Source organism: Triturus cristatus, chromosome 6, assembly GCF_964204655.1.
Source record: "Triturus cristatus chromosome 6, aTriCri1.1, whole genome shotgun sequence".
Classification (NCBI taxonomy): Eukaryota; Metazoa; Chordata; class Amphibia; order Caudata; family Salamandridae; genus Triturus; species Triturus cristatus.
In genome coordinates, this window is record NC_140589.1 from 1,433,096,847 (window position 1) to 1,433,108,947 (window position 12,101).

Below are 12,101 nucleotides of genomic sequence, written 5' to 3' on the forward strand. Positions count from 1 at the left end.
CACCTTACAATACTGTTGCTGTCCTGTGCTTGAATTTGAAAAATGGGTGCCCTAGAAACTTCAGCAGAAAGGAGCATTTCCTATCCATCTGCCATGTCTTTGCAGGAGGTTTCATCCTTTAACTACTGTTGTTCAACAGGCAGACAACAACCTTGGAACTAACTGTACCTTTTGCAGAAATAGAATATAACTTTCTGATGAAAATCTTTCAACCTTCCACAGCAGCGGCTGGCCCCTTTCTTCTGCTGAATGAGGCCCTCCTGCATCCTGTCATGGCTGCGATGGCGAAACCCTTTCTGTGCTGGGCAGTCTAAAACCAAAATGGTAGATGACATAGACCCACTATGGGCAACCCACACTTTCTACCCATCTGTCACCAGAGTCTGGTTATTCTATCGTAGTCATAAAAGCAGAATCCCAGTGACTTTCACACAGTAGTCCCGGACAGGAAATCCTTGAAACTTGGTGACCTGGTGTCAGTTTGACCCTCTGTATGGCTAGTGACGCCTGCCTTTTAAAGGTATGTTCATGCCTTATGGGAACTGATGAAACTTGCACTTACCAGCCTACCAGAGCATTTGAAAAAGTCACTCTCTGACCTAGTGAGTTATTCCTGGATGCTACAAAACAGGTCTTAAAGTGTGGCCTTGCCCTTGTGGACATGTTTACTCTGTTGCTAAGGCTATTGGTAAGGCTGTTGTGCTGGGTCGGCATGCTTCGATGGGTCCCTTTGGATTTTCAAGAGAAGTACAGTCTAAGCTCAATGAACACACGATTTAAAGGTGAGCAGCTGTTTGGTGAGAATGCTGCTTCCTCCTTAGAACGCTTCAAGAAAAGCATTGCAACCGTTTGTGCCGGAGGCCTTCTCCTGAACGGTAATAAAGCAATTCCACCTACAATATTGAACGTTCTGTGGTTAGTATAGGACTATATTATCTCATCTAATGCAGCCATCTCAGCCTATCCAGACACCACAATTACTATGTTGCGCCTTTCTGGAAAGGGGTCGATCAAGGGGATTTCGTAAGCAGTAGCAGCCAATTCACTCCCCACCACCTTCTGCAGGTTCTGCCTCTTCCAAACCCTTCTGACTCTTCCCATCTGACAATATCACCTTTTGGTGGATGGTAGGGTCTCTTAGTTTTGCCACCCATTGGGAGCAAATGATGATCAACTCATTGGTCATATAGCCGATCTGTTGGGGCTGCACACTCCCTTACCTTTGCTTCCCTCCAGAGCACCTCCCCTCCTGCAGAGCATTTATACCCGCTTACAGCTTGACCCTAGAGGTGGAAGTCTTTGCTTTGCTGGACATGTGGACAATAGAAGTAATGCTTCTGGAAGAGAAGGGGCTAAAGGATTTATTCCTTTTGCTTTTTGGTCCCCCAAGGAAGGATGGAGGCCTTTGTATCCTCCTTTTAAACCTCTTTTTCCGGCAGGACAAATTCAAGATGCTGTACATGAGCAAAGTCCTCTAGGGCTTCAACTCTGGAGATTGGATGGTGTCCCTGGAAGTCTAGCACTCCTGCTTCCATCCTCTGTTTCTCCCTGCCCATAGTTATTGCTTGAGGTTTACGGTGGGATCCGAACAGTATCTGGTTTTGATCCTCTCATTTGGTTTGACAGCCTTATGTTTCTTTACAAAGCTGCTGGCGGTTGTGGAGGTCTGAAGTCCATGTACTCCCTACTTAGATGACTCGTTGATGAATGCAGAGTCTCCACCACTGGCACATGATTATCTCCAGTGACTCTTACATCACTTCCATGCAGAGGCTAAAATTGAGTGGATCAGTGCTAGACACGACTTGACCCTCATGTACTATTTTCACCCTCCTCAGAGCATCGTGGATATGCAGGAGATTATTCTGATGTCTCTTGCAGGTTCCTGCAGGTCTTGGTTGTCTTGTGCCTGCTAGGCCTCATGGCCTAGTGGATCCCATTGGTGCCTCACTACAGGTGGTATATGAGGAGGCAGAGGTTGCTACACCCAAGAAGACTCTTGGTTCAGGTGTGGATTTTCCAGTCAGTGCATCAGGATCTGCTAAGGGGGGACCCATTCACCTCCTCACAAGATCAGGCTACCGTTGTCATGGATGCCTCCTCGCTGGAGTGCTCATGCGTATGATATGATGCAGAGCATTTGGTACACGTTGGAGCAACACTTACACATAAATGTGCTCAAGCTGCAGGCTGACCGTCTTGGCCCAAAGTCATTACTTTCTTCCAACTCGAGGACCAATGTTCCAAATTATATTGGCAATACCACCCCCGTCTATCAACAAGAAGGGCAGTGTTGTCATGGCATGTGTTGGGAGGCGATTTGCCTTTGTGCCTATATTTAGATTAGGAGGTCTGTATTTCACCATTTGAAAGAGATGGGACGAGCCATTGTGAGGAGACTTGGCATTATGCTGAACACTGACTGTCCTCCTCGAACCCCACCCCAAAACACTAATATGATCTTCTAAGGGTGCAGTGATGTGCAACAACACACAACCAGGGAGCCCACTATTTGCAGGGGTTTCCAGCTCACCTTGTATTGTACCGTGTGAAGATAGCCAATATCGTTTGGCTGCATAGTGTACCACGTGTTGACTGGTCTGCACCCCCTAAGTGGCCTTTCAGGGTCTACATTAAGCCTGACTGAGCTGTGCATGTGCAATTTCTTCACATGTGTTGGGTTCAGTTCAAAGGACACCATTTGGATCCCAAGCAGTCTGAGAGCTGGATAGTAAGCACAGCCATTTGCTAGAGCAAACTGGGTCCCTGCTTAGGCTACCTTACTGGAAGTAATTTGGGTACAATTATCCCACTCTGAGAGTAATTATTGAACACTAGATTAGTTCCAAGAGAGGGCACATAGGAAATTACTGAATCCCAGGACAGGAACCTGGATCCCGTGGACACCAGGAGATAGTTTTTCAATTTTTATAATGGTTATTGCCTAGGGATGCTGGGAATCTGAATCACACTCAATGTGAGTATTTACATGCCTCACTGAGCTTGGCAGAGATGCAGCCTGGGAGAATCTCTGGAAATCTGGCACCAGCTCACAATGGCAATCAGGATCAAGCTTACATTTATTTGTACATTTGAGACAACTGTGGGCCTTATGCACATAATTGAAAACATTGCATTATAACAAGTTAGATGCACAACAGCAAAGGACAAAACAAATATAAACCTGATCTCTAGACCATGTAGGGACGAAGCCATACATGTGGTGCCTGTAAAGCCCATCTGTGGAACTCCTTCTAGAAGGTGAAAATCTAACTCCCTGTTCTTAAATTAGGAAATCTGAAGGATCAGAATTTTGACAGGGGAACTGAAGCCAGTAACAATGGGTCTCATTTGTGCTTGTTTCATTTTTCTCTTGGTGTTTGGCTTGTTTCTTTCTGACACAAGAACATTGACATTAAGAGTCCAGGTTAGGTACATACCTGCTGCTGGGGCTAATGACTGAAGTGATGGGATCGGATCGGCTGAATAACCACAAACAAACAGCAACATACTGTGAAGGGGAGATTATGCCATGGAACTCAAGGCTGTTGCTTGTGGCTCATGTTGGGATGCAGTACATCTTGGGTTGTTGGACAGAGGAATTGAGAATGGTTGCTTTGCTTGCATGCAGTGCAATCTAAGTAGAGCTGTATGCTATTTTTGGACTAGATAGATAACCGTTAGAGTGATTGGGACTTAATAGAAAATCAGTCAAGGGAGTGTCCCACACAAACTCAGCAGGGATATTGTCGCTCCAGTATTTTGACTGTGAAGTCCTGTGTTACCTTTTGGTAGTGGTATTACATTGTATGTCCTTAAAGTCAGGGGTGCTGGTTGGATGTCTTCTACGAAGAGGGTGGGAGCCGAATCCTTCCTTGTTAAAGAAGTGGGCAGTATAATGAATGGTATGCTGGCCTGGAGATGCTGATGAAAGGTGTGCCGCTCTACAAATGGATTGATCCATCACATACGTCTGAGCCTTTCTCACCTGTCAAGCACTCCGCCTGCTTGTAGTTTTGGCTCACCAGCTCTCCTACATTCCAACACGTCCTAAGTATACACCCACTGGTGCCAATTACCCCGATCTCCTATTAACCACTCCACACCTCTTCGGTTATTTTCACTGCACTTAAACACTGTGGCAAACAATCTGTCAGCCATGTTTCTCAAGAGTCCTAGACACCCTCTGGGTTGAAAAAGTTACAAGTGGAAGGGGTCATGTTTTGTATGTCATTTCCACTCCAATGGAATCGGCAGCCACTTTGGTTACAGCCAGTCCCCTTACCGATTGTCAGAAATAACCCCTTCTCTTTCCTTTTGTCAGATTTTTCTGAACTGACCTTTTCTATCCACATACCTTAGCTCCCATTGCCATTACACTGCTGCTTTCAGTTATTTCAGTTAAATTCTGCATGGGAACTGTCATTTTGCAGCTGTCGTTAATGTTGCTTTATCTATTTACACATGCAATTGATTTGTTTAGTGTTTTGTGATATGAAGCTCCAAGTCATTGCCTTTGTTTGGGATTTAAAATACACATGTTATTCATGTCTCTCATAAGGAACCTGTTTCGTTTATTTCAGCTTCTGAAAGTCATACCTCCATGCTATGACATCACAACAGTTGATAACAAAACTGGTTGCCCACTGTTGTGATGTCATAAAGGCCTTCCGGGCCAGGTGACAGGGCTCTCTGGGGGCCTGTCAGTGCAGCTCTGCTGGTCTGTTTGAAAGCAGAAAGCACAGCTGCAGGAGGGGGGGGGAAGGACGGAAGGCAGGAAGGTAGTGGGTTTTGGTTAAGGATGGCAGGTAAGATATTTATTTTTCACATTTGCATCAGGGAAGAGAGGGCATGTTATGTATCTCTCTCCCATTATCCACTGCCCCTGCACCGTGGTTGTAGGCAGGGGCAGATGATTTTGGCACCCATATAGAACATACATTTATATGTGGGTAAAAAGTGAATTACGCGGATGTTTTTCACCTGTGTTCTGAGTGACATAGACAGCTCGAGCTTCGCTTTCTTGGTCTATTTGACATCACTCACAAACCCTCAGTGAAAAATATCCCCGTAGTTTACTGTTACCCATCTATAATTCTATATATTGTCTGTTTGTTATAATCTATCTCTACCTTCAGTTCCTCAAACAGCTAACTATCTAGAGCTCCTGTCTCTCATCTCCTAAAAATCTGAGTTTACAGTGGAAGGTTTAATACAGTAATAAACTAAGTGGGTGAAATGCAAATCTACTCTGAGATGTGATGAATAATAATTGGTTTCACTTCCTTAGGATAACGCCCACACCACTTGGAGAAGGTAAAAGCACTGTGACTATTGGTCTGGTACAAGCTCTGACCGCGCACACAAAAGTAAATTCCTTTGCTTGTCTGCGGCAACCCTCACAAGGCCCTACCTTTGGAGTTAAAGGTACGTGAAAGGTTTTTAAGTTTCTCTTAAGAAATTGAAGCATTCCATGTGTTATATTTTGGATGCCTGCGAAGAAGAAATTCCCTTTTTTCCTAGTTGAATCTAGTACTTGATATTTTAAGGGAACCTTTGAATTTCTACTCTTGGAATCCATCAGACGGCTGCGTTGCTAAGTGTGAGAAGTTGGCCTGGTATATGCTGTTCACTAGTTAAAGTGGACACCTTGCAACAGTACAATTCGACTCTTATGGTAGTAGGTTTAAGACCACCTTTTAAAGAAAGCTATCCTAGTGGTAGCTGTGGAGAGCAGCCTTCAGGCTAAGCCTTTAGAGGAATGTAAAGCAGCTTGTTTTACCTTCTAATCTCTTGAATCACTAAATGAAAGGACACCACAGGTATATATATGTATTTATTACTAACAACTCTCTGCTAATCTCTTTATGAGATTAGAAGTCAGGAACAAATGCACAAATCAACATTTCACAATAAGTTGAGCACAAATATGGCTGGGGCCCTAGGGGCGTACCAGACCATATACTAAAAAAGAGACTTAGAAATAACCACTTGCAAGGGGACAAGGCCTAGGGCCTTCAGAAGCGCTGGGGCCTCACAATACTACCCAAGGCAGGTAAGTAAAGGACCCACGGGAGACGCATGCTCTGTGAGAACCCGGCCGCGAATCCCTATTGACTTCAATGGAGCAAGTCGCAATTGGAAATTTAGAGTTTTAGGATACTTCGGGAGAGTCTACAAGCAAGTCACTTACAGGGTAAGTAGTTCTAGAGCCAACACCCACAGGAGCACCGTAGTGCTGGAGTTACCTCACCCAGGGAAGCCGGGTGCATAGGTGTCTTTTGGTGTCTGGTTGCGGCGTCGTTTTCAATGGGAGCCAAAGAAGGCTTGCTGCTTGTGAAGACAGAAGAAGTGTCCAGTGGAATCCAAGCCTGGATTCAGAAGAAGGAAGACCTGAAAGCAGAGGGGACAGTGTTCAAAGTCACTTGGCAGTGACCCGGGCATGGAAGATGGATGCCCACAGTCGTCGGGTGATTTCAGGTGATCCACGGGTGTCTTGACTCTTCAGCCACGAGGTCCAGGAGGCGCCGACGAGGACCAGGAGCTGGATTCAGCGTGTCCCACGAAGTCTGCCACTTACTGCGGTGTCAGTGACCAGATTGGAGCCAACAAGCCTTGGTAACAGCAAGTCTCGTGGAAAAGATAAAAAGTCAGCGGTGCATACCAGCAAGGTCTGAGGGACTCACCCACCAAGTGTAAGTCAGGGCAGGCCTGGAGCAACCAGGAGAGCCCTTTGGAACTGTAGAAAAGTCTTCTAGGGACCCACAAGCCAACCGGCAAGGGATCGCGAAGACGCCTCTGGAAGATTCACTCAACAGGGGCCCACGGTCACTCGGGACGGGGTAGGGCTCTGTTCTTCGGAGGGATTCCTGCTGGAGGCTTGGACCACACGTGGTCCAATGCACAAGTTCATAGAACATCGTGAAGGGGTTGCACTCGAATATAGTGCACGGTACCCAGGTATTGCAGTTCCTCGTCACTCGTGGGGTCCACGTGCCTCAGCGTCGCTGGGGACTCACGATGGCCTTGGAGAAGTCAGGAAATCCTCTTCTGGGCTGCAGGGACTTCGGACTCCAGCGGGAGCGAGAAAGTTTGCGACCGTTGATTGCAAGATTTGGTGCCTGCCAAGCACGGGAGTCACTCCTTGACTCCATGGGAGATTATTCAGTCTTCCATAGGTAATGGAACGTCGAAGGTCCAGGATTCTAATTCAGAGCATCATCCAGGGATATCTAGTTTGCAATGGCAAGGGTTCCCTAACTTATACTGAAAGGAAGGGAGGGACTAGCTCTATGACCCCACCTATGGGAGGGTCAGGGGAGTGGGTGGCTACACCCACTTCCCTTTGTCCCGTTTCGCTCCAGAGCAGGGGCAGGTAGCCCCTGAGCCGGTTTGAACTGGTGTATGCACAGAGAAGCCTACTTCTCCCCCAGTGCAGGACTTCAAAGCACTCTAGGAGTGCACCCACGCAGCCCCAATACACTAAACCCTGTCTGGGAGGTGGTCACACCTCCCTGTGACAAGATACCTATTGTTGGGACTCCTCCACTGCGAATTTCGGTCATCAGCAGGAGGGCAGCCCAGTGTCTGTGACTGGTGACATCCATTTTGTGATGCCAGGGCTCTGCAGGATTCTACTGTGTTTCCACAGTAGGTACATGTATATCCCTCTAGAAGGGTGGGATCATACTCCCACACCAGTTACTGGTGTGGAGGTATGATTCCAAAGCGTTTGACACCAAACACGACATGTTTTGATGCAGCCATTCCAAAGTTAGCATTTACCGTGAGGCTATAATGCACTTAAGAGTATATGGTTTGACCGCATTCACAAACAGCCTCAGAGAATGGACTCTGAGAGCTGCAGAGGGGCCCTGCTCAGGCAGAGGCACCCCCTCACATGGAAACCAAGCACCCTGCCCTCAGGATTGGTAGGGCCTGTCTTAGGGGTGACTGATAGGTTTAAATGTGTGTGCAGGGAGAGATATAGTGAACCTATATCGCAGTGAGGAGTGGTAACACTACCTCACCCAGGCTGCAGTAGCAGGCCTGTGGTGTCCGATTTAGTCTGCTTCCCAAGGGTGGCATAATACATGCTTCAGCCCCTGGTAGGCCTGTGAAGTAACTATGCCCTTGGTACCATATACTAGGGACTCATAAGACACCACAGTATCCAATCACTAGTGCACCTAATATGCACTCCAGGTTGTTTATAGAGAACAGAGAGGCTGGGGCCCTGATTAGCAGGGTCCCAGCCAGACTATAGCCAGAAACCAGTGTAAACATCAGAAAAAAAAGTGGGGGCAACATAAGAGGCAGATCCTACTCTCCTACACTAAGCAACTATGACGCTAGAAAAAGTTGTATATAAGAACAGTCGTCCCTAGTAACGCAATATCAGCAATTTTAAATACCGAATGGTTGTTTATGCGTAACCAAAGAAAAGATTATGAAAAAGGAAAGTCAAACTCCTTAACAGCGCAATGGGAGAAGGTGACAATACTTACTTGGTGCTCTTTTAGGTGATACACACGTGATAATAGTGCTCAGAGTGCGTATGCAACACAAGAACAGCACATACCGTTACAAATTGATAAACCGTGCAAAACCGGGTCTGTAACAACAGTATTCAAAGGTACAGAGAAGGTCCAGGGGTCCTGGATGGAAGTGCCTGCATATGTTACTAGTCGATGGAGGTGCTTAGCTCGAGGCACTGGACCTTTCCATCCTCGTATCTATAACTGTGCAGTGAGGGTTTGAGCGTGTACTCCTCCTTAAATTATACGGATAATTTCAGTCATGTAGATGATTTCCTTTTTTAGGTTCTGGTGTTTTTAAAGAGGCAATTGTCTTGTGTTGTCTTTTAAAAATGTCTATTAGTTACATCCTTATTATTCCAGAAGTAGTGTTTTTTTTGTGCTCTGGGGGTGCAACAGTCGACACGTGATTCGCCCTAGGTGGGCAATAAGACCAGTGCTTTCTCAAGGCTTATTAATTATTCAGAAGGTCAGAGAACAGTTTCCTTCCAATACAGTACATTGGTCCTCAATCAGAATACAATAAATGCTGAAATCATTCAGTTGGGTCTGCCCATTAGCTTTGACGCTCAGGAAAGTCTCTATCACTTCGTATGGCAGAGTCTGAGTCTCAATTCCATTCCTTCTCTATGACCTATCGGAAGAGGCCTGCATGTAGACTTTCTGATCCCTTAAGTGGATATCGGGTCATCACCTGGATTCAAAGGTTTTTTAAGAGCTGGAAAGTTAGATGGTAAAAGCTTCAAGGCACTTGGGGTAGTAATACTGTAGATGCGTGTGAAATATCTGGAATAGGAGGAGCCAGTATTCCAAAGTGCTCCAAATGAAGATCTGTGGGAAGCAGTTCCTCGAGTGAAGAAGATGAGAAGTGCCTACAAATGAGTGTTCTGGAACCTTGGTGTACTCCAAATGGAAGGTCCAAACTGTCAGGGGGAGCAGGCACGTGCACGGCTAGCATAGGGAGCTCCCCACATGGAACTGTCCCCTGGAGGCAAGCGTGACTGACAGCCAGGAACCGCCCGATCAGCAGCCTACAGGAGAGCTCAGTCAAGTGATGAGCTCTGGGCCACAGCGTGTGAAAAGGTGGGAACATGTTTTATCTAACAATGGACTTCTGATTTCTCAGGCTTGTTTTTTGAAAAATTGCTTGTTTGAACCTGGAAATCCTCATAGAAATAAAAATCAAATCGCGGCAGTAGTTTTATTAAGTAGCCAGTGTTGTCTTTGTGCATTTTTTCTAAGGCCCAATGTCTGGGTGGCATAATAGCATCCTACCACAGTAGCTTCTCAGATGATTTCTCAGTATGACACTTACAAGACAGCACAGTTGTGTTTGCATGATTTAGAACCATTTTCCAGGTTCAAACTATTATTATTTTGAACACTTCTTCTGTTTTCTGATTTAACAGTTTCTGTATTGGGTACATTTCCTTCTATTTTTTGGGCCTTTGCTCTTATTTCAAGATTTGATGTTTACGGAGGACTACTTTTTTGTGAAAACTTGAAAAGCCGCATCTAACCTGCTCAGATTCACTAAGAAGACATGGATATTGACACAAAAAAACCTGGAGGATAAAATCCCATGAAGAAGATGGTCTCTGAAAATAAGGGTTTAGATAAGAATCCATTTAAAATATTTTTGTCTTTATCATGTCAAACATGGCATTCTTTACTCTCCAAAAATGCATGAAATGAGAGGGCTATGAGCCTTAGCTTGATATAGTCTATCACGATTCTTTGTAATTTTCAGATGGGTAAGCCTATGGTGGGAAGAGGATAGGGTGGCATTTCTTCCACCCCACCCCCACCGTTTCAAAATGAAAAGCAGGAAATCCATTAAAAAAATTGCTGAATGGTTAAACCACAGGAGCATTTCGTCCATGAAGATATTGTATACTGGATCAAAGATGAAGAGCGGCCTGCCGGCTATGGGGAACATGCAGATTCAACCTTCAGCAGTTGTAGTTATTTAAGGTCTAAGATTCAGTGCTTTGACCTGGAGTTAACTTGGTGGCTGTTGTCATATAATCTGAACCATCTGCAGCAACCTCAGGGATGGAGCTCGCCAATCAACCTGTTGTGCTGGAGCATAAAAATATGCATCGAGGAATAAATAACAGGTGCATGGCCTAATGAAGTCACTTAGATTACACTACAAAAATAGGAGCAGATAACAGAATAGGAGGTAATGAATGTCATATAAAGGCTGCAGAGGATAATCGTGTCAGTCACTAATGGAATGGACACAGCGATACGTGGACACAATTGATAGCGGGTTTAAAACCCAAATGAATAGAACATGATACAAATCACTGCCACTCTGAATATAGTGATTAATATGGCTCTCTAATTCCCAAGCTGAACAAGGGTGGCAAGCCAAAGCTCTTCACAGCATGAATTTACTGGCTGCAATGAAGCATAGTAAAGGTATGACGAAGTAAGTATAATAGGAGAATAACACCATGTATTCACTTTCTGTTTCTTCTTTAAACTTCATTTGTGATTTAGATTTTTGATGTTCTCTGGAACGGTCAAATTCTCCATCCAATCTTCCCATGGATTTCTGGGCTCTGGGATGGGAAATTACTTTCAAGATTTGGAATTTACCTGTGCTAAACTCTCCAGATTTTCAGGAGTTCACTTCTCCCAGTTTTGAAGAGTTTTAGGAAAACAATAACTCTGCGCTGAAAGTATGTATTCGAGGTGTAAATTTGGATATATGATTAAACAACTACTGCCTAAACCGCAAATTCCTTAACCACGAAGGCTAAGCAACAAACAATGCCAAACCACTAAATTTTTAACAACTAATTCCTGAACCACGAAAGAGACACCATCTTTCTGTCAGTCTCAGCGGGTTCATGGTGTCTGTATGCCTTTACACAGGCGCGCAACACCCATTGGGCTCACCGGGCTTCAGCCCCCCCCGTCATGTGTGTCAGCCCGGCTGACACAGCCTCGCGGGCTGGCGTCCGTCTGATTGCAGCCGCACCCGAGTACTTAACAGGTCTTTAAAAGACCATTTACTCGTTAATGAGGCTTTTGTTGTGTGTTCACCCCTTCTTACAGCCACTCTCCCTATGGCTGGAAGACTTAGCCCCCCGAAATCTTTTTCAGCCCCCCCCGAAATTTTGCTCTAGTTGCCCGCCTGCCTTTACATCTCCTGGCTTGCTACAGTGGGCAGCACTCGCCTTGAATCACAGAGCTCGAGAAATGAGAGGTTTCAGACATAGTGCCACAGCGTTCGGCGAATCGATGAATCACATGGCACTGTTTCCCCTCCTGTTTAGGTCACTGAACGGGTCACTGAGGACCTCTGATGACAGGAAGGCCCGTTCTCTATGTGCTTGTCCCGCATTCTATTCCAGCGTTGTCTGTGTTCTGTCCCCTGCTGTACACCCTGAGAAGGGACAGCTGCAAATATATGAAATTTATATTGGAAAGAGTTTTCGCCGATTTATTGATTTATGATTATATGCTACCAGCCATTACCGCCGCTATCGGTTATCTCATCATGATGCGCCTTTCATCTGGGAACGTTTTAAGAGCTCGTTTTCACTCTTC

The 12,101-nt window shown here is 45.5% G+C and overlaps 1 protein-coding gene across 3 annotated transcripts in view; it reads left to right on the forward strand.

Annotated features, from left to right (window-relative positions):
• Nucleotides 1–12,101, forward strand: part of MTHFD1L (methylenetetrahydrofolate dehydrogenase (NADP+ dependent) 1 like) — a 1,409,858-nt gene that overhangs the window by 422,953 nt on the left and 974,804 nt on the right. For all 3 annotated transcript variants that reach the window (XM_085612491.1, XM_085612490.1, XM_085612492.1), the window contains exon 12: nucleotides 5,291–5,427. In XM_085612491.1, coding sequence (XP_085468617.1) covers nucleotides 5,291–5,427 — 137 coding nt within the window. The remainder of the gene's footprint in view (nucleotides 1–5,290; nucleotides 5,428–12,101) is intronic.